The following is a 22,936-nucleotide window of genomic DNA, read 5'->3' as shown; positions in this document are numbered from 1 at the left end:
TGCTTTCAATTCCCTTTTGTTCCTTGGGCCAAAGGATGCAGCTAGATCTGAGAGCTGGAGAGAGTGAAGTAAAAGATGCTGGCATTAAATGCAAGAGTTGGTTCAGTATATAATCCTGTCTACTTCTTTTCTTGGTCAAAGCAAAAATAATGCAGGCATCTTGCAAGAAGGATGTTTATCAAGTGTATAGGAACTAATGTGTAGATGCTTAGTTTATCATATGTAAGCTTTGGGAAACTGGAGTCTGATGATTTCCCTATAACGAATCTGCCTCTCAGGATTTTTTTTCCCCAAAAATCATTGTTCTCCATAGCCTATCCAGATATTTTTTAACATCTTGCTTGTTAATGTCACTGCCAGCATCTTAGAGAAGTTGACAGTTTATGTGATTTCTATTAGCAGAAAAAAGTGGGCTCAAAAGCTTTTTCTCTAAATGAATCTATTGTTGAATGTCTAAACTGACTCAGAATACAGGTGCATGCTCTGAGAAGGTAGAAGGGGAAGAGCCCAATCCAGACAAGGTATGTGGGGGGGAGGCAGGGAACCCAGAAGCAACGGCCAGCCACCCTGTGCTGTGATCTCAGCCTAAACCATATCCCTGGGAAGGAGTTTTTTACTTCCTATTTGTATCCCTGGGCAACCACAGACCCCCACCTCCTACGTGGGATGTTAGCCTTGGAGCACTGAGGAGATGAGCTGCAGAGCTAAAGCAAAGTCCCAGAGGAGCTTCAGTTCTGCAGAATCTATGCAGCCTTCTTTGCCATACATTGATCACACGCTTAGGGCTTGGGAGATGAGAGCTGAGGGCTGAAATTCCTCAAGGTAAGAAGACCCCCTCTCCCAGAAAATGGACTCCTCCAGTTTTTTCACATGATTATTCAAGTACTTTCACTTTCCCATATATAGGAGTCCCTCAGGAGCAAGCTCTGACCAGTCAGAGGGAGTGACACATCGCTCTCCAGTCCCTCCTCCTCGCCCGTCCGCACCTTTACTCACGTGCTGGCGGACACTTAGGCAGAAGTGAGCCCCGTGGCTCTGCCAAAGACGAGCCTGTTGGCTTTAAAGGAGGAAAATTAAAAAAACCTTAGGCCAGGTCCCAGCATTAAAATTGTTACCTTGAAGAAGCTGAGTGGAGAAGTGTGAAGAGATGAATGGACCAGTGGATGGCTTGTGTGATCATTCTCTAAGTGAGGAAGGAGCATTCATGTTCACATCGGAATCTGTAGGAGAGGGGCACCCGGGTAAGTAGGTGGTCCTGGACGGATGGCAACCTATACGGGGTAGGGGGCTGTTACTGGAGGCCTGGAAAACAGTGTGCATAAATTACTACAAAGGATCTCAAGAAGAACAATATGCAATCTTTTTTATTTTATTAATTTGCAGTTTTGTAAAACATTCACTTGTTATGCAAATAATAGACTGTAAGTTAATGAAGCCAAGGGTCTGTGCAGCTGCCCACCACCAGCGTTTCCTTGGGGCTACAACAGAGAATATATGGTTAGTTAGATAAACATATTGTATGTGTAGAATATATCATCAGGTATTCACTTTATACAGAGTTTTGTTTTGTTTTTTTGGTAAAGCTTTTTTTTTTTTTTTATCAATGAGCAGCTTAAGTCAACAGAGAATGTTCCCACAAACAAGACCACGGGTCACTAAGTTTCGAATGTAAAGCGTGTAGAGTTTAGAAATGAACAGCAGTGCATTCTAATAGGGGCTGAGACAGATCTCGAGGTCCTGAAAGAAAATTCCAGCATTTATTTTTTTTGATCTCTGAGAAGTGCGATGTGGAGGAATGAGAGAGGCTTCCGTGAAGACCACGATGGGAGCCTGCAGTTTCTGGGACAGTGGTTCTCAGACTTCAGGGTGCATCACCATCACCCAGTGGGCTTGTTAGAACACAGAGTGCTGGGCCCCACCCCCAGAGTTCCTGATTTAATACGTCTTGGGTGAGGCTCAAGAATTTGTGTTCTGAAGAAGTTCCCAGGCAATGCTGATACTGCTGATGTGGGAGCCACACTCCGCGAACCACTGATCTAGGAGAACCCTGGGGGTTCACGGATTTATGTATTTAAGCACCTCTTCGAAATTCACCAGAGTATTTGAAGTTTTTGGTGACTTATCATCACCGAGTTTAACTTTTTTTCATCTTCCTCATCCTGGCTATTTCTCAAAGAGCTTTAGTTTTCATACCCTGTAGCTCAGCTTTAGATGTCTCGGTGCACTGCCCCTTCCATATGCTTTAGCCACTGGTTCTCAACTGGGGAAAGTTTTGCAACCCTTTTCCCCTAAGGGCATTTTGTAAGATCTGGAAACATTTTTTGGTTGTTACAGCTATTCCAGGGGGTCGAGGCATGGCCTGATACCAGCAGTCTGGAGAGAGGCCAGGTGTGCTTCTAAACACAAGACCATCCCCCACAACAAAGAAATTTTCCAGCCCCAACTGTCAATAGTGCTGCTGAGAAATCTTGGCTTAAACTGAATGTTGTTTGTAGCTTAGCTCATTTCAATGTAAACAGCATCTTTCATTCTGCATGACTTTATAAAGTTTCTAGGCTTATTTACTCATAGTCTCAGGTTCACTGCTATGTCTGATGTATTTTGGACAGCGCCATGACTTATGAAGGCCATCTACAGGTCAGAAAATGGCCATATATAGAATGTGCTCCACGTGGAGGAAGTGGGTGCTTCTTCAGACAGCTGCCAGTGGTCCCACTGTACACACAGCTATGTGCTCAGTGGACAGAGAATGAAAATTGCAGTCAGTTGACTATTCTGTCTGCTTAATGGCAGCCCTTCAATTTGTCTGATTTAGCTTACCACTGTACATTAGCTGTCCGTGTAAAACAGTTTTCTTGGTGGTTTTCTTCTTGTCATTCCAGTGCTGAATTCGTCTCCATCAGAAAGATAGAATTAATGCTTCCTTTTCAACTTCCAAGAAAACTATTAGCTATCTTAAGGCTACTAAGTGATATTGATAGAAAATTGGAAAGCCTTAAACAGTTGAGAAAGGACCTCCTAAGGCATTATCTTAATCTATGCAGCTATCTCAGTACCCTTGCTCAACTCCAGCTTATCCCTAATATCCCTATCCCATTTCCCTGTGTGTACTGGAAACATGTGACCTCTGTCCTCTGAGCGAGCAGAGTCATCCATGGTCAGCATGTGAGTGGCTCCTAGGAGTCCTGGTGGCTGGGTCTAAAGTGATATTTGAGCAGCAGGTGGCCTTTACTGGTAGGTGGTTGCAGGGGCATGAACTCAGGCAAACCTTGATTTATAACCAGGATCAGCAGGGAGATGGAAAAACTCAAATATATATTTAGTAGCAGCTTCTGAAGGACAGATTAGAGAATTAACCTTCAGATTAACATTTTAACCACAGAATTTCATATGCACTTTCAAAATCAGAAGTGCTTGATTCTGGGCCTGCATTCTTAATTTAAAAACCTAGAAAATGACAAAAGGGACACAAGGAAATTTGAGAGGTGATGGATGTTTATTAAATCTTGATTGCGATGATGGTAACACAAGTATGTACATATGACCAAACTTGCCAAATTTACATACATTAATTATATGCAAATTTTTGTATACCAATTATACTCCAATAAGTCTGGGGAAAATCTTATTAACTTGCAAAGAGTGGACTCTGTGGGTATTTTGAACACTAAACAAGATGTAATATGTGCAAATAGACGTCACTTTTATTTCTGAGTTTGTAAACATTGGCAGTACACATAACTCCAGAGCAGGAGTGGATTTCTCCACAGCGTCTACATGCTTGACCACGAGGAGTCTTTTTTAAATTATTTATTTTGGCTGCACTGGGTCTTCGTTGCTGTGCACGGGCTTCGTCTAGGTGCAGTGAGGGGGGCTGCTCTCTAGTTGCCGTGTGCGGACTTCTCACTGTGGTGATTTCTCTCGTGGAGCACGGGCTCTAGGCACAGGGGCTCAGCAGTTGCCACACCTGGCTTGCTCCAGCATGTGAGATCTTCCTGGACCAGGGATTGAAGCTACGTCCCCTGCATCAACAGGCGGATTCTTAACTACTGGATCACTAGGGAAATCCCATTGATCATGGGGAATATTTAAGGCAAATCATAGAAGAATAAGATGAAGTACCAGCCCGTGTTGAGCTTTTCTCAGTCCCGCCTTGATGAGGAGGTCAGACCCAGCTGCTGGGACATCTGGCCTTCAGGAGGCTGAATGATGGGGAGGATCTCCGAGCGGCTTGTGGAAGTGCTCAGCAAAACAGCAGGGGCAGTGATGTGTGGAGGTTCTCTTGCAGGAGTCTTACAGGTGGAGTCATGGAAGTGGGCGTGGCTTTATGCACCGTGCACTGTGGCTGCTGGGACCAGCGGTACTGTGCATCTACCGGATCTGTCCTCTTCTACCTGCCGCACCTAATCTCACGGACGTCATTAGTGTTTTACATTCTGTTTCTAGGACTTTCCTTGATGTTAGAATTTAAGGAAATATGCTGAGGAATGAGATATTTCTGTGTGTATATCTTAGTTCCTTGTACATCTATATCTATTATTTATTTAGATATAGTTAGATATTCCTATAAATCTAGTTTTCTATGAATAGATACTTTTTAATTGGAAGACTATACGTGTATGTATATGTGAATTACTATAGACTCTTGTAACTGGCTTTGGAATATACTTTTCTTTTAGGGAATTCTATGACTTTATATAATATACATCATCCAAAATTAAGGCAAAAGTGGGAAGAAATAAAAATTCCAAAAATTTGCAATTTCTTATACTTTAAAGTGTCCTCTTGGGTAGACTTAATGTGTAAATTGACAAAATATCTAATTATTTTAACATTTCAGTTTTTAGGCTTAACATGTCTATGAATTTTACTCATGTTCATTCTTGTCCAGATAAGATCTGTGACCAGATCAGTGATGCAGTGCTGGATGCCCATCTCAAGCAGGACCCCAATGCCAAGGTGGCCTGTGGTAAGAAATGCCTGACCCTTCCTACTGGGGACCTGAGTGGGCTCAAATTGAAACCTGTGCCCATGTTGAAGCTCTCGGCACAGCAGAGAACTGGGGACTTCAGGGCCTAGAGGGCCCCGGGGTGATAGGACTAGTCTCTTCAACTTTACAGAGGGATCTTGGGTATCCCTTGGCCAAGGTCAAGGGGTAAGGGTCCTGGTGTGAAGACCAGAGCCCCAGTCTCCTCACAGTCAGCACCTTGTTTTGTCCAATGCTCAGACCCACCCTTCCCTCTCCAGCACCACCCTAGTCCTCAGAGTGAGCGCTGTAGGGACCCGTGTCCCTCTAAGGGTCAACTTCACCCTGACATGTTCATAAATAACTTGCCTTGATTCTGTGCTCAGGACCCCATACCCTAAAGCCTGCAGTGGAGCTTTGGCAGTAAGGGGGCAAAAGAGGCCTCATGTATGTTGGCTGCATTCTTTATGACTGCATACGGCATTGTCTCATTGTAATGCACACAGCAGTCTTATGATTATTTCCGTCCAACAGCCGAGGCTGAACAAGCAGTTCAAGATCGGGTAAGTAGTAAGTGCTTGGTATAAAAACTTGGAATTCGTGTGACCAGTTCTTTCCAAAGTGCAGTTCTCTGAGCAGCCTGTGAAGATGGTCAGAACTTGTGCTGGGCTGCACTGTCTGTTATCACCATGACTGTCCTTCTGGAGCCCGTTCCCGGAGTGGCCTCTTGTGTGGGTCTGTGTCAGCACCGTGAGAGGTCCAGGTGTGGAGCCCCTTAGCCGGCACATGGCCACTAGCCTGCCTCTTTGCCTTCAGAGACGGTGTGTAAGACGGGCATGGTGCTTCTGTGCGGGGAGATCACCTCCATGGCCATGGTGGATTACCAGCGTGTGGTGCGGGAGACCATCCAGCACATCGGCTACGACGACTCCGCCAAGGGTGAGGCCAGGGTCCCCGGGATGGAGCCCACCTAAGGCTCTCCATCTTCTGGAAGAGCAAATGCCTCTACCTCTAGGCCCACTTGCCAGGGTCCAGGTCCAGGGCTCGCAAGCTCTGGCAACAGTATGGCAGCCCAGGCAGACTGGCCCTTGTCCATCTGTTGCTGACTCTGGTCTTGTTTACGGTCCTAACTTCTTAGAAGAGGAAGAAGCTCTGGGTCCCAGGGGCTGCCCTCTCTTGGGGGCGTGTTGTCTGCCAGGTGCTGGGGCAGGTCTGTGTGTGTGTGTGTGTGTGTGTGTGTGTGTGTGTGTCTTCCTACCTAATTGTTGGAGGAACTCTGCTCCACTCCCTATGATGCAAATAAGGAAATTGAGGCTTAGAGATGTCAATAACTCATATAAGGTGGTACAATCAATAAGTGGCTATCCCCAGTTGGGACTCCTGTGCTTTCTGCTAAGCTAGGCTACTCTTCCCCACATACAGAAGGTGACTCAGTCCAGTACAGGTGTCAAAAGCAGGTGGAGGAGACAGGCTGGTCCAGGGTGGCTCCAGTGCCAGGCAGTGTGGGAGCCTGCAACCCCAGGAAAAGGCCCAGGCACTGGCTGGAGTTGAGGAGGAGCCCTGTGATGAGGTGGGGGTGAGAGAACTGATGGCCCTGAAGCAGATGCCTGCACGGTAGGAACAGGCAGGCCAGGAAGGAGCCCAGCCTGGAGGGTGTCAAAGGACAGGGCACAAGGGCCCGATTCTAGGGCTGGGGCACACTGGTCTGCTTATTGGTTGTTTGGGATGTATTGTGGCATCTTCCAGCTGCGGTGACATGCACGTGTCTTTTATGTGAGAGAGGCCCTCTCTGTGTGAGGGCATAGACACATAGAAGCTCAGTGCAGCCACCTACCTGCTGGCTTGCCCAAAGGACTCACTTGAGCATACGGAAATTTTGCAGATGTATCAGGAACCTCTGGGAAGAAGAAACCAGTGAGTACAGGCTGCTTCTCGCAGCCAGCACAAAGGGTGTTCACAGAGCAGGCACGTTGTCTCAGGACAGCAGCTCCCTGCCACGTTACCTTGCAAGCCTTCACCCTGTTCTGCCAAGAATAGCCAACTTATTATTTACTTATTCAAGAGCAAACTTTGTTCCGCGTTAGGTAGCAGGAAAGTCGTTCCCCCAGGGGTGTCACATCCCCTAGAAGAGAGAAGCAGGAGTGGGCCCAGCTCTTCTTGTCAGCACGCCTGCACCAAGGGGACTGGCAGGCTGCAGGCTGGGCTGCAGTCACAGGGCCCCCGGGCTGGAGGCCCCCACTGCTCTTTGCTGCGGAGTTGACCTTTCTAAGCCCTCCTCCTCTCCCCTTAGTGCCCTGAACTGTTTTCCCAAGTGACTTGGAGCCTTTCATTACATCTCAGCACTGAGATTTATTATTTAGACAGGAAGTGTAAGGTAAAATGGGGATTTGGTGAGTCCTTGGTGGCTGAAGGCTGTTCCCTGGTTTGTGTATTCAGAAGCCTTCACTAGGAATGGGGGCTGCAGAGGACAAGGTGGCCTGGCACTCCTGAGTAGAGGCACTGCCTGGCATTAAGTGGGATGCGGTACGAGACGCTCGGCAGCGAGTCCGCGGCAGAGTGTGCACTGAAGAGCTGGGGTGGGGGCCATTCAGGGGTGTTTACTGAGAGCTGGATGGGCTTGTGGAGGGGACGGGGGTCAGAGGAGGAGCTTTCTAGGCAGAGGGTCCTCGTGGAGGTGGAAAAGGAGGTTGTGTTTAAGCTGAACCTGAGTTCACTTTGGTTGAGGGCTCAGCTGGGAAAGCCTGGCTGGAGCTGAGCAGGTTCCAATTTACTGCCTTTGGTGATAGGTCTTTACTTGAAGCTTGTAGGTAAATAGTAGGTTGAACCTAGGGGTATTTTTGTGGTTTTATTTGTTTTAATAAGCCCATTCTGGCCACATGGGTGGGAGAACAGATTGGGAGAGGGTGGCAGTCACTGTGTCACTGATACTTGACTTTGTGGTGCATTTTGGCTCCTCATTCATATCCATCCTGTAGCTGAGCCCAGCAAGATGGGGAAAACCACTTTGGGAAGAGTCTGCAGTCTGCCTAGTGGCTCCCTCTTGGGGCTTCTTGGCCTGAGCTGCTGCTACCCAGGATGTCTGTGTCCCAGGCCCCCGCCCACTGTCCCCAGCCTGGGCCAGGCAGGAGGAAGGGACTTACCTCCATCTCTGTGCTTGAGCTTTGGGTATAGGCTGGCAGGGGCCTCAGCCTCCAGAGGTGTGGTTTTTCCATTTTGCTCCAGGCCCTGTGCATACCTCGGGCTCAGAGCACTCTGACTCGGGAGTGTCTCTGGATGGTCCACACGCACCTATTGTTCAGTATGTTTTAAACTTGGGTTTGGTGTATATTTTTGATACCTGGGCTCTGACAGGCAGTGTTGGAAGGGCCCTTGATGTTCACTTAGTGCAGTGATTTTAAACCTCAGGGAGAGCCTAAGGGGGCAGGCCCTTGGTCATCCACCGCCCTTCTACCAGAGCAGCTGTAACTGTTATCTGGTTTTCATACTGCCGTTCTGCGTAGGGTATATATTTTTAATTGAGGTGTAGTTTAATACACTGTGGAGGGTTTTTGTTTTGACTAAAGAGTTCCATGTGATAGGATGAGAAGGATACTGACATTCCCCATCCTAGGCCTCAGTTCTGAGCCCAGACTGATGGCAGAAACCACCACCCCAACACTAAATGCCCTCTTGGGTGCCAAGCAGGCCCCAGGAGCTCCAGCCTCCCTCTGCTTAGGCCTGCCCTCCTTGTGCCCAGGCTTTGACTTTAAGACCTGCAACGTGCTGGTGGCTTTGGAGCAGCAGTCCCCGGATATCGCCCAGTGTGTCCACCTGGACAGAAATGAAGAGGATGTCGGTGCCGGAGATCAGGTCACTAAATACTAAGCATGGGCACCACATCAGAACAGCAGTGCAGTGTGCTCTGTGTCACAGGGCTGGCTGTTCATGTGTGATGGTCTGAGTGCGCTGTGGGGCGGAGCTCCCCCGCCCCCATGTCTGGAGTCACACAGCCCAGCTGGAGGGCAGGATGGCTTGGGAATGCCTGGTGTGGCCTGTCTCCCTACCTAGAGTGTTGGGTTTGGGGACCCTGTCTTCCCCTCCACAAGTACCCAGTATAAAAGTCATATGCCTGGGAGGGTGGAGGGCCAGCAGGGCTTTAGATTTGAAGAGAGTTGTCACCTGTAGTCTGAAATGGGTGTCTGCTACAGGGGCTGATGTTTGGCTATGCCACGGATGAGACGGAAGAGTGCATGCCCCTCACCATCATGCTGGCGCACAGACTCAACGCCCGCATGGCAGAGCTGCGACGCTCAGGGCAGCTCCCCTGGCTGCGACCTGACTCCAAGACACAGGTGACCCCCTGCAGGGCTCCAGAAATGTACCTCAAACAAACCGCTTTCTCTTGATTCTGGTCATATGTTAAGATCAAAATGTTCTGTCTGGGCACTCAAAGAATTGTTGAATCTGAAAAGAACTATTTATTTGAAAAATCTTCTGCTCCAGATAAATCTTTTCTTTTCTCCCCTGATCCGCCAACATTTTAGTATGAAAAAGTTTTAAATACAGAAAAATGAACAGTTCTAGATTTTTGGGAGGCGGGACTTAGCATATGTTTACTCTAGTAATATGATTCCCCAGTTCCTACCACAAACCTTCGTAACTGGTTTCAGACTTTTGGCCACTGCCTGTCAGGCCTCCATGTCTTGTGCAAAGCTTGAATACCCCATGAACAAGTGCTGTGTGTAGCTCGCTGCAGCCCTTTTGCTTTGCTTCTCACAGAAAGGATTTACCTTTGCTGATCCTGATGCTCTGTTGCCAGTGGCCCTGACCCCGTGTTCCCTGCAGTGATGAAATGCGCACTGAATCCGGATTTGAGAGCTGGCAGTAATGCAAATGCTGGCACATGCCAAGGCCTCTGCCTGCCTTCACTCTCCACATCCTGATAACCCTGATGGCCTCTTTCCTTGGAGCTCCTTTCCCAACTCTACTTCCGCACTCCAGTGGGGTCTGGACACTTCCTTCTACATTCTCTTTCCTCCTACCCACACTTGTGGGTTATTTTCACGTCTGCACACTTGGTTTCCAAATCTTCCACCTGCAGGCCTATCTGAATCACCAGCCCTCATTTCTCACTCATCCTGCAAACACATGGGCCCCAGGAGTGCTCCTCAGCTGAAGGGGTTTCATGGAGCCCACCTTTCCCCGGCCCTCTCTGTCTCCACTCTATCTGGGTTACTCTTGTCCCTATGGAACATCCCTTCTACTCTGGCCTCTTTTCCCAGGCCAGGCTTGGCTATGTCCTCCTAAAGGCTCTCTCTGCCTGGAAACTTCAGTTAATTTGCTTTGGACTTCACTTTTAATTTCCTTATATCTGCTCAGAACCATCTACAACTTTCTACTTCCTACTTGAGGCGAGAGGAGTACCCATTTGTTATTCTGGCATTTGGCAGGCATTTACAGGTTTTCTAGCTTTTCCTTCCTCAATCCCCACCCTAGTCTTTGCTCAGTCCATATGCTTTCACTCACATTCCCTTCGTTTCCCAGTACTTTGCACCTGTGTGCTCACCCCTCACTTTCCTTGGAATCTTTCTCTGGTCCCCACCTGTCCTTCAGTGGCCAGCCTGGTTCCTGCCTCCTTCTGGTCTCCCCTGATCACTCTCAAATGGGACGTCTTCTTATCCTGCACTTGGAATTTGGCTCTTGTGGTTTTATAGTTCAGCACGGTGCTTGTGACTCTGCCACATTACTCCCCAGGCGTCAGGCTGCCCATGATGGAGGTTGCATATTGGCTGTACCTGGAGCAACAGAGTGTCTCTGTGGCCTAAAGGAAGCCCTTGGGACTTCAGGTGTTATCCACATGACCCCCACACTGGGAAGTGGGATCACTCAGGTGATCTTCAAGGTGGTGGGCAGAAGAGCTGAAATATGTAGGTTGTGATGGTACCAAAAGAAAGGAGCCTGCCCTGCCTGCTCCGTTCTGTGCCAGAGCTATGTGGGGATGGGGAAGAAGGGTGGAGATATCCTAGAACACAGATGAGAAGAAGTAAGTGGAGTGGCTCAGATTTCCTTCTCTCTCCATGAGGGTGAGCACTGGAGGGTTCACACATCAGATTCCCTGATATAGCAAAGGCCTCCTGTGTCTGCTTAGTAATAGGAGGTTTCCGAGTCCAGAGGGCAGTGAGGGAGGGAGGGGAAGATGGGCCCTTCCAGGCCTTCCCTTCTTGCAAGGAGACACTGAATTCTCTTATAAATGTCCCCTGCCGACCTCCACAAGGCTGCTGCCCTGGGAGGGGTGCCGTGCCGGAAACGATGTCTGGGCCTTCTCGTCTACTGGTAAAGGATTTTAGTCACCTGCCCCTGGTGTTCACTGTGAACAGAATGAGCCTTTCCACCTGAACAAATTTTTGCTGCTGATAACTAAGAGCGGAGTGGCAGTACAAATGGCTATTTTTGTACCTGGCCAGGGTTGTGTTTTCCGCGGCGTACTTTTCTCCACATCTTGCTGACGTGATGGGATAAGCACAATGCTTGGGGCCCTTCGCTCAGCCACAGCTCTGCTTGGGGTTTGCGGCAGAGTTGGGGAGCCCAGGAGCAGTGGAGATGGACCTCAGCAGCAACTCAGGAAGCGAGCCTTCTCTGAAGGCCTCCCCTCTGGAGCTCCCAACCCCCCAACTCCAGCTCCTCTCCCAGGTCCGGGAGTGCACGCAGCCCAGCAGGAAAGGTTCTGTGCTCGGGACACAGCTGGTGCGCATGTGCCCATCGCCCTAGGATCAAGCCTTGTGCAGCCAGGGCTCTGTCTCTTCCTTTTTCTGGACCCCACCCTATTGTTCTTTGGACCAGGCAGGACATCGAGTTTGATGGATATCGAAGGGGTCTTTGCCTTAGGCAGAGCCCCAGGGAGACCCCGTTTGCTGCCTGCAGTCCTATCAAGGCCCTTGGGGTGGGAGCAGCCTGTGCCTGCTGGCCAACATCCCTGCCAGGGCCATCTGGCGTAGCTGCACTCCTGCAGGCCCCATAGCCCCTCTGGGCACTGTTCTTGTGGGTCCACACTGCCTTGGGTAGCAGTGGGGCCTGGGGCTCCAGTACTGAGGATCTTGGGTGACAGCCTTCTGCTGGGAGGAGCCCAGTTACCAGGCTGCACAGTTCCAGGTTACAGCCCACCTTTGCTGGCTGTGTGATCTTGACCGAAGTATTTACATTCTGGAAGCCCATTTTCTCTCGTCTTTGAAATGGGGCTGGTAGCAACCTCTCATGGCGTCTGGCATGCCTTGTAGCACAAAGTACACACCCAGTCAGTGCCAGCTTCTTCTTCTTTTTCCAGCCTCATCTGCCTTCCTCACCACCTCCTTCCCTCACTCTGTGTGCAGTCCAAGGTGCGCAGGCTGGGGCATGGGCTCTTGTCCTCCCTGGTGTGTTGGGAGTGGACAGGGTGCAGAAGCATTCTGTCTGTGCCGCTGTGGCAGTGACACAAGCTGTGGGAGCAGGCAGAACAGCTATTGGCTCTTGGGCTTTTCACTAACTGGCCTGTGACTTCAAGGAAGTTGTTATTCTTCGCAGAGCCTGACTTTTCTCATTTGTAAAGTGGTGACAGTATTGCCCATCTTGCTGGGGTGGCTTCAGTATTCATCAGTAATGCATGAAACAGGCACAGAACTGACCTACGCTGCGGGGAGAGAATCCCAGCTCTGTCCTGTGGCCAGCCCTGCAGGGGAGCTGCAGACAGGATCCTGCTCTCCTTGTGCCCTCGGCTCTTCCTTGCTTTTGCCCAAATACCCAGAGGCTGGCAACCCAGGCCTTGCTGCTGCCTCTTAGCTCGATCACCCTGGCTCAGGTCCCTCCACCAGACAAGGTCCCTAGGCACATATGTTTCCAGAGACCCTCCGTTGAGGAGCTGAGGCAGTGGGCATGTGGCCTGTGGACTCCCGTGTTCCTTAGCAGAAGCCTGGGTGTCTTGCCTAGAGCCATGGAGGGTCAAGACAGGGATTTAGTGGAGGGACATTTGCTGGCGCACAGGACCCTCTGAGACAGAGGGAGTCATCTGCTGAGTCACAGAGGAGACTCTGCAACACCTGGGTCTCCAAAGTGGCACTGATTGTGGTTGCGTGGGAATAGCTTGTGCCTCGTGCCTGATCAGCTCATGGCACCAGGCAGTTATTTGCTATAAGAATGTGATGAGCTTCCCTGAAGGCCCTTTGAGGACAGGAGGCCGCCCCCCACCCCCCGGCTTTTGGGAGCCCTGTCCACCTCCTGGGCACCTGTGCCCGGCAGCGGAGTGTCCTGAGGTCAGGGCAGGAGCTCACATTTCCTCCCACCCTGCCTCCCCCAGGTGACAGTGCAGTACACGCAGGACAACGGTGCGGTCATCCCTATGCGCGTCCATACCGTCGTCATCTCCGTGCAGCACAACGAAGACATAACGCTGGAGGACATGCGCAGAGCCCTGAAGGAGCAGGTGATCAGGGCTGTCGTGCCAGCACGGTACCTGGATGAGGACACCATCTACCACCTGCAGCCCAGTGGGCGCTTTGTCATTGGAGGCCCCCAGGTGCATCCCTTTCTCCGAATGAGCCCTGATTTTGCTTACGTCCCCAGCACGAAGCCTGCAGGACCGACTTGGCCCTGAGTGAGATGTGAAGTCGGCTCGCTCTGTGCAGCCTGCTATGTGCCCTCAGTATAGGAGGGTGGGGGACATGTCCTGGGAGGTTCCTGGCCAAGGGACTAGCTAACTTTCCATCACAGGCACTGAGCTTGCCCTGGTGGGCTTGCCCTGGTGGCATTTCCCAGGTCTTGGCCACATGTGACCTGCAGCTCTTGTGGGCACCAAGGTGCGGACACAGAGTGGCCCCTTTCTCCTGTGCCACAGGCATGAGCAAGCAGAGAGTGGCCTAGCCCCTTGGAGAGGCCACTGACCACTGCCAGGCATCTCTGCTGTGGACATGTTGCCATGTAACAGAGCTCTCGGGCGGGGTCCTAGGCCAGAGTGGCACAGAAACGCAGGGTGAATGGAAGTCCTGTATTTTCCTGCAGAACTTCTCAGGGCTTTGGCATGCTCAGGGCCTTGGCATGCTGCTTAGAACTGTGGATTTCTAAGCAGGGCGGGTTTTGTGGTGCTATAATATGCAGACTTTCCCCACGTCATTTAATATAGAGCCCCCTCAAACATCTTCTGTGGACTGGCATTGCACGGAATAGACACCTGAGCAAATGGGGGATGATGTTTGCCAGGTGGCACCAGCCGGGGCTCCGCCCAGGGTGTATTGGTCCCAGCACAGGTCCCTGCTGAACTCGGGTTTCTCCATTATGATGGACTCCTACAACAAAGGCTTGGTGAGTGGGCTGAGACCCCCGTGGCCCATCTGACGAGGGGCCAGCTGGTGACCTGACTTCAGTGACTACTCAGTGACTGAACTGGGATTAGAGCCCAGGGTTTCTGGCTGACTCTCAGCCAAGGGGGTCTTCGGAACACTCGCTCCTAGAAGCTTCAGAGACTGTCTCCAAGCCGTGGTCTAGTGTCCAGCCAGTGTTTCGGCCACCCTTCCCCCAACATCTGCCCTCCGTGTCTTCCTTTTCCTCCGCAGGGGGATGCCGGTGTCACTGGCCGAAAGATCATCGTGGACACCTATGGCGGCTGGGGGGCACACGGCGGAGGCGCCTTCTCTGGGAAGGACTATACCAAGGTGGACCGCTCGGCGGCGTACGCTGCCCGCTGGGTGGCCAAGTCCCTGGTGAAAGCAGGGCTCTGCCGGAGAGTACTTGTGCAGGTGGGTGAAACCCCACCCTGCTCGCACCCCCACACCTGCCCTCATAGGGACGCACTGGCCTGGCGCAAGGCCCAAATGCTGGAGGACGTGACTCTGTTCCATGTTGGGTTTTGTGGCCACTGTCCTGCAAACCGGGAGTGGGACAGCAGAAGCCTTCAGGCAGCAGGGCACGCATGGAAACTGCAGCTGTGAAGTGGCGGGTGTTTCTAGGGAGATGAGGGCCGGGGCTAGGGAGAGTGTATTGGGCAGGGCCTGTGTGGTTTCAGCGGCCTCTCCCTGAGGACATCAAGGTCTCCGTGAAGGGCCTGTCCCTGACCCTGGGCTCTTCTGACAGGTGTCCTATGCCATTGGTGTGGCTGAGCCACTGTCTATTTCCATCTTTACCTATGGAACCTCTCAGAAGACAGAGAGAGAGCTGCTGGATGTGGTCAATAAGAACTTTGACCTTCGGCCTGGTGTTATCGTCAGGTAAAAGGGCCGCCCCTGCAGTTGGGCAAAGCCCTCTTTCCCCACCTGGTGCTTGCTTATTGGAAAGAGAATCAGAAGGAAGGATGTTCAGCCTCCCAGAAGCAGGAGAGGCTTCAAGTTCTTGGCGCAGCACAGTGTAAACCCCAAATGCAGAATGTCTAGTTTTCAGGTTGAAGGAGCCCAGCATTGACTTCAGGGGGCCCATCTTTGAGCAGGTGGAGGATCTTAGGAAGATAACTGCAAGACCGGATGGGGGGGAATTGAGTCAGCAAGTCTGGCCCCAACTGCTCTCGCTTCTAATGCCACCCCTGCTTCTTGGAGCTTGCGGTGTCGATGTTGGGCTGTGCCAGGTCAGTGGAGCAGAGTGTAGGCCAGAGTTCAAATCCTGATTCCTGGTGCATCTGTCTGTCTGGTTGATCAGGCTGTCCTGGAACCCTGAGACTGTTTCTTAAGCGCCAGTGGCAGTCACCTTGTAAGGTGTGGCATAGCAGAGATAGGAAATTTAGGGAGAATTGCTCTTGAGTGGTTAATACCCCACACATTCATAGTCTGTTAATTACTCCTGTGCCCCAAATTCAGGGAAAGACACTCCACTCCTTTTCCATTAAAACTGACCCTTTGTTCTACTGAACGTGCAGGGACTTGGACTTGAAGAAGCCCATCTACCAGAAGACAGCATGCTACGGCCACTTCGGGAGGAGCGAGTTCCCTTGGGAAGTTCCCAAAAAGCTTGTGTTTTAGTGCTGGTGGGGGCCACTCCAGCTGGTGAGCCCTGGAGGCTTCAGGTGGGACAGAGCCATGCTCTTCTCCTCCAGGACCCTGACTCTCAGATCACCCACTGCCCCCTTCCTGGGCAGAGCCAGGCCCCTCTGACTTAGCAGGAGGAAGGGGGCCTTCTGGTGCCAGGACTCAGATCTCCTCATGAGGCCAGTCACTATGTTTCCCTGCCTCTCCCCCAGACCAAGGTGATGTGAATTTAGTGGAAATAGCATCCCTGTCAGAGGAAACCTGCTCACTCCCCTGCCCCCACAGCCTGGACCCTGAGTGGCCCCTCCCTCCCTGGTGTGTGCTGGGAAGATCTTAGGGCTCCATGAGGGTCTGGGTGTGCCGGGCCACCCTTCACGTCTGCAGCCATTTGGTCACCGTCCTGAGCCTGAGCCTTCCCACGGGCCATCCCAGGCCATGCTTGTGGCAGGGATGACAGCAGCTAGCGTGTGAGAGACCGAGCTCATCACTGATCTCATTTCTTCTTCACTGCAATACGATGAGGTGACACCTTGTGTTATGAGCATTTAAGGTGAGGAGGCCGAGCTAACTTTCACAGGGCCCACAGCTGCATGGGTCAGGGCCTAGACATGCGTCTGGGATCTTTGAATTGTGAGCCCATACACCTTGACCCCTCACCCTCAGCACCGCCCCCCACCCCGATCTCATGCTAGAAACAGGTCTGAGTGAAGAGATGAGGCTGTGACCTCTGTCCTGAAGACCTGAGGTTGCTGGGAGTTAGGGGATCGAGTCCCTTGGCGACCCCTGAGCAGTGATCTACAGAGCCAAGTCAGAACCAAAGGGATGTTTCCTTTGCCTCTGTAATTTCAGAAGATAGATTAGGGTGTGCTGGATATCCTGGCCCCTGGGGCTGCGCTGGAGTTTGAAATTAAGAGGCACCTATGTTATCCCAGCCCCTGACTACTCAGGGACATGCAGGGTTGGGCCCATGGACTCCTCCGATGAGGGTCCAAGGCCAGTCCTGTCCCATATAGGGCTTCCTAGAGCAGAAGCAGCAGCTTGTCCCTTAAACCAGGGATGGAACCCTGTGTCCTCCACATGCTTCTCTCTCTCTGACCCCTTTCTCTCATTTCTCTCTCTCTTGTAACCCCTGCAATCTGAGTGCTGTTGGAATAAGTGGGTGAGCCTCTCAGATCCCCCTTCCAGAGAGGACAGCCCAAAGGCCTGAATTCAAATGTTAAATGGTGACTGAAGTGGCAAGTCTTGACTCCTAGAGGGAGCTAAGTTGGCTGAGGTGTCATGAGGAGATTTCTGCCTTTGCCAGGTGACCTCTGGGGCCAGGGCTACCCCTGAGGTCTTGGGTGATTCTTGGCACATTAAGGTCTTAGAAGCTATGCATTCTCTTGCTTTCCTTTCCATGGCCAGTACCTCCCTGTACTCCTTCCCCAACCTGGGCCTCTGACTGCTGCACCGCTACCTTATCCCCAGCTCCGCAGACCACAGGTTCAGGTAGGAGCCTCCACAGGTCCCCGGAGAATACTGGGGTCTGGCTTCTTCCTGTGGCACTCAGTTGCCAGCTCCAGCTGAGATGCATAGCTCAGGAAGCCTCATCTGGGCAGCAGACAGCCTGCACTGAACTGTAGGCCTGAAGCACAAAAACCTTTGCTTTCTCTTTCCATCAGGGGAAAGGCAGCAGTTCAGGGCAGAAAAAGAAGCCCAGATGACCGTAAACACCTAAAGCTGATGTGTGATATGGAAGCTCAGGAGTCTCACAGGGCTCTGGTCACCTGGGAAGTCTCTAGTTCCTTTTCCTTTAGGTTTGCAGGTGGCTGAGTTCCTCTAACTTGGGCCACATTTGAAGTGAAAATGCAAATTTTTATACTTTCTGCACCCCCTGGGAGAAACAAGGTTTTCTTGGGTCAACACTGTTATATGAAACTCGAGTCTTTATTTGTTAATAGTGCGTGCTAAGCCAGTGAATAAAATCTTGAGAAGCAACTACTCTATGCTTAGTTTCTGTCTGCAACCGCCCTAGACACCTCACCTCCAAGTAGCGTTACCTCATCCACCCCCCAGCGAAGCGGCTGTCCTGCCCTCGGGTTACCCAGCGAAGCCTCTGCCATCCTGTCCGCGTGGGCTCTGGTGCCTCACTCCAGCTTGTGTGTTATCACTGCCTCACCTATTCATTCCACACCACACTGCCTGGAGGCGGGCGGACCCAGGAAACCCCCGTTACTCGTGGACACCTTGAGGCAAACCGAAATGGGTTAGGACCCAGAGTGGCTGACAGGTGGCTTCCCCAGCCTTCAGGGTGTGCCCCTCGTCCTAGCCTGATTTCTCCTGCTTCCCCTTCCTACGTGTTGTCTACAATGCGCTTGGCACAAAGCAAGTGTTCAGGCAGTATTTGTCCATCGGTTCAGTGACTGAAGTCAGGTGAGGTGAGTGAGCCAAGGGGGTTGGTCAGCAGAGTTGGGAGTTTGGTCTGGGAGGTGGTGGTGGATGGAGGAGTTGGGGAATGAGAGGGGACTGGAAGAAAGAGCAACCCAGCAGTGGGTGGCTGGGGTTAAAGACTTGAATGGGGGACTTTAAGAGAAATTTTCACCTGGGACAAATTCCCCAGAGCTGATATGACTGGAGCACAGTATCAGAAACAATGACACAATAGCCAAGATATGGAAACAACCTGAGTCTGCCAATGGATGGATAAAGATGACGTGTTGTATGTGTGCAGTGGAGGGTCATTTGTGAACAAGAGGGAAATCCTGCCATTTGCAGCAACATGGATGAAATTTTAGGGCATTAGGCTACATGAGATAAGTCGAAGACAGACAAACGGTATGATGTCACTTATGTGTGGAATCTACAAAAGCCGACCGAGAGTAGAATGGTGCTTATGAGGGGGTGAGATGGTGGGTAGATGGAATGGGGACATGTTAGCTAAAGGGTACACACTTCCAGTTAAAAGTTCTGGGGAGCTGATATATAACAGTGATATAGCTAATAGCACTGTTCAGTTCAGTTCAGTCACTCAGTTGTGTCCGACTCTTTGCGACCCCATGAATCGCAGCACGCCAGGCCTCCCTGTCCATCACCAACTCCTCGAGTTCACTGAGACTCACGTCCATCGAGTCAGTGATGCCATCCAGCCATCTCATCCTCTGTTGTCCCCTTCTCCTCCTGCCCCCAATCCCTCCCAGCATCAGAGTCTTTTCCAATGAGTCAACTCTTCACATGAGGTGGCCAAAGTACTGGAGTTTCAGCTTTAGCATCATTCCTTCCAAAGAAATCCCAGGGCTGATCGCCTTCAGAATGGACTGGTTGGATCTCCTTGCAGTCCAAGGGACTCTCAAGAGTCTTCTCCAACACCACAATTCAAAAGCATCAATTCTTCGGCGCTCAGCCTTCTTCACAGTCCAACTCTCACATCCATACATGACCACTGGGAAAACCATAACCTTGACTAGACGGACCTTTGTTGGCAAAGTAATGTCTCTGCTTTTGAAATGCTATCTAGGTTGGTCATAACTTTCCTTCCAAGGAGTAAGCGTCTTTTAATTTCATGGCTGCAATCACCATCTGCGGTGATTTTGGAGCCCAAAAAACAAAGTCCGACACTGTTTCCACTGTTTCCCCATCTATTTCCCATGAAGTGATGGGACCAGGAGCACTGTACTATATACTTAAAAATTGCTATGCGTGTAGATCTTAAATATTCCCACCACAAAAAAGAAATGATAATTGCATGACATGATGGAAGTGTTAGCTAATGCTCTGGTGGTAATCATTTTGCAGTGTATTAAGTGTATTAAATCAGCTCTTTGTACACCTTAAACGTATCTATGTTATAGGTCAACGATACCTCAGTAAGTCTGTGGGGAAAAGCAGTGGGACCGGCGCCTGGTTCCTGGACTCTGAGGTCTACTGCCTTCTTACCGTGGCATCTTCATGAAAGAGGTTTTAGGGAAATAAGAGAGGCTGTGCTCTGCGTTTGGCTCCTATCAGCGTTGGATGCCGAGAAATGTGGGTAGGAAAATAACTCCATGTAAGAGGAAACTAGCCAGAGGGAACCAGGAGAGTGGACAGCCCCAGAAATCTGCATCAAAGGTGCCACTGGACCTCCCCTTACGATACGGGAGTTCTACAGACCCATTTGCTGTAACTGTCGCCAGACAATGTGAGCCTCAAACGTCATAAGGGAAATCATTCACTATATCTCATTTCATAAAAAATTTTTGTGCATTGGAGAAACACAAAGATATAACATAAGTGACAAATGGAAAATATTTGCAATGTCAAATTTAATGAACCAGAGATCAATAAGAAAGCATCCAAAACCCCAGAGGTAAATGAACAAAATACAAGAACAGGAATAAACAGATGTCATTAAAGTAATGGAACAAACCACCAGAAATGAGTGTTGCTCAGCTGTACACATTTCAAGAAATAACTTTTAAAAAATGCAATATTAGATCTTGGCAAAGAAATGGCTGGCGGGTGGGGTGGGGAAATAGTCTTAAAATTCAGAGCTGGCCAAGTATAAGGAAGTACACATTTCCAAATACAGTCCGTGTGACTTGTTTACAAACTTACAAGAGGGTACTTGGTTCTTTTGTTCGTAAAATTTAAATGCCATGTTTGTCTGGTTTGACCTTTGGGTCAGAGGTGCCATCAAAACAGGGAGGGAGTGCTTTGCTCCCTGAACTGTGGGTCAGGTGGCCATGCCCCATCCTGAGGACGACAGGAAGGCAAGGTTGGTGTGTGCTGAATGGATCATGGCGGTGGTGGTAGGGTGGGCATGTGACTCTCTTGGGAAACCCACGTCTAGGCTACCTGAGAGCAGAGCCCTCTCGTATTGCCAAGGTTGAAGGAACTACCTCTAGGGTGTTTTGTGGAGTCCCAACAGGGTGGCCCTGGGACACTGGGGGCTAGAAGGAGCCCCTGTCCTCTACAAGCCAAGGCTGTAAGTGCTGAGGCATTTGTGTAGCCTTAGAGGACTATTCGCAATGGCACCCCACTCCAGTACTCTTGCCTGGAAAATCCCATGGAGGGAGGAGCCTCGTAGGCTGCAGTCCATGGGATCGCTGAGGGTCGGACATGACTGAGCGACTTCACTTTCACTTTTCACTTTCATGCATTGGAGAAGGAAATGGCAACCCACTCCAGTGTTCTTACCTGGAGAATCCCAGGGACGGGGGAGCCTGGTGGGCTGCCGTCTATGGGGTCACACAGAGTTGGACACGACTGAAGTGACTTAGCAGCAGCAGCAGAGGACTATTCAGATCCCCAGGTTACAGAGGAGGAAACTGAGGCTCAGGAGGGTGGGGCCTCTGAGAACCTCTGAGGATCCTCACTCCATAAAGGGCTGACCCTGTCCCCAGGCAGGATGGGAACCACAGGTGTGGTGGCCAAGTCCCCTTCACTTCATTGCAAGAAGTGGCTGGATCCTGTCCCACCCAGCACTGGGCCTCGCCCTGCTGCTCTGGAGGGTATGAGGACCCTCCAAGCTGTGTGTACTCTCCGGTAAGAGGGACAGCCCTGGGCCCCTGGGGAGGAGTAGGGAACCCCCTTTCACTTACCCCTGGACCCTGAGGGGCCCCCCCACCTCCAGGGTCCCTGACCCCAACCACCGGCACACACCTCCCTCCTCCTGACAGGAGGTTGGGTGCAGTGGGGTGGGGGCCTCTTGGTATTTGTGGGTGACGTAAAGCTGGTTGGCTGTTCTGTTGGGCTGAGGGTCTCCTAGCCTGGCCAGGGCTGTTGGGCAGCCCTGGCCAGGCTGACAGTGCTGGCTCCCCATCGCCTCCTCCAGGGCTGCTCCCCCTCCATCTCCCTCCATGCAGCTCTGAAGAGAAGTGCCCCACTCCTGTGGCCAAGATTGAGGGTCCTACCTAGGAACTTTCTCCTAAAAAAAAAAAGAAATGTGGTGCGGGGAGAAGGAAAGAAGGATCACCTTTAATTACCTCTGGTTTTGGCACCAAATATCCCAAGGTCACGAGTTCCATGGTATCTCACTTGTTTCTATCTTACTTCTGTTTCTCTGCTTTTCTTACATTTCAGTTTCCATTTCTAACTTTCTGAGCTCCAGATAGATTCCAGTGGTTTCTAGATCCAAAATTTACCCCAGAGATAGTTCTACAATTTCCACATGGTTTTCTGCTTCAACTTTTTCACTTGTTTCTAGTTTCCCTGACAGGCAATTACAGAAAATAATCTCTGTTACTTCTATTTTTCAAAAAATTTTGAGGTTTTTGTTGTAGTCCAAAATGGTGAATTTTAATCTTATGTGATGACCTGATGTCATTAGCATGTAGATTTGCATCTATTTCAATTTGTTGTTTAAAATTATACAAGATGCATTTATATTTTAAATTATGTAAATCAGATACTCCAATGGACAGTAATTTTAAGCTTTCCTGAGGGAAAGCTATGGATGAGAGAGAACAGTAATATGTGAATGTTCAGGCATGGCAAATGGTGGTTTCCGCCCTCCCCTTCTCTTCCTTCCCTCCTGCCTCACACCCTCTCTCTGCCTCCTAACCATCCCTCCTTTTTTCTATCTTTTTTTTCCTTCCCTCCCTCCTATCCACAGAGGGTCTCAAACAAGATGAACCCAAACAGACTTACACCAAGATATAACAAGATATCTAAATTAAAAAAGTTAAAGAAAATTTTGAAGGCAGCAAGAGAATAACCAATTCACATATAAGGAAACCTTCTTAAGACTGTCAGCCGATTTTTCTGCAGAAAGTTTGCAGGCCAGACGGAAGCTCTTGTAACAATATGAAAACAAACAAACAAATAATGAAGAAATGGGCAGAAGACCTGAATAGATATTTTTTTCTAAAGAAGACATTCAGGTGGCCAACAGTCACGTGAAAAGATGCTCAACATCACTAAACATTAGGAGATGTAATCATAACTCCAATGAGATATTACCTCAAACCTGTCATAATGGCTGTAATCAAAAAGAGAATAAATAGGGAGTTACCTGGTGGTCTAGTGGTTAGGACTGTTCTTCCCATCTCTTAAGAATTTC

The 22,936-nt window shown here is 50.3% G+C and overlaps 1 protein-coding gene across 1 annotated transcript; it reads left to right on the top strand.

Annotated features, from left to right (window-relative positions):
• The first annotated feature begins 916 nt into the window (after positions 1 to 916).
• On the top strand, positions 917 to 17,901 carry MAT1A (methionine adenosyltransferase 1A). The gene is made up of 9 exons (XM_027530416.1): positions 917 to 1,241; positions 4,892 to 4,969; positions 5,783 to 5,905; positions 8,703 to 8,815; positions 9,154 to 9,297; positions 13,272 to 13,490; positions 14,524 to 14,706; positions 15,041 to 15,174; positions 15,813 to 17,901. The coding sequence occupies exons 1-9, from the start codon at positions 1,148 to 1,150 to the stop codon at positions 15,913 to 15,915; spliced, it is 1,191 nt and encodes a 396-aa protein (XP_027386217.1). The 5' UTR covers positions 917 to 1,147; the 3' UTR covers positions 15,916 to 17,901.
• Positions 17,902 to 22,936: the final 5,035 nt, after the last annotated feature.

This window comes from Bos indicus x Bos taurus, chromosome 28 (assembly GCF_003369695.1).
Source record: "Bos indicus x Bos taurus breed Angus x Brahman F1 hybrid chromosome 28, Bos_hybrid_MaternalHap_v2.0, whole genome shotgun sequence".
Taxonomy (NCBI): Eukaryota; Metazoa; Chordata; class Mammalia; order Artiodactyla; family Bovidae; genus Bos; species Bos indicus x Bos taurus.
Note: the sequence above shows the minus strand (reverse complement) of the source record. Positions and strands in the feature narration are given on the sequence as shown.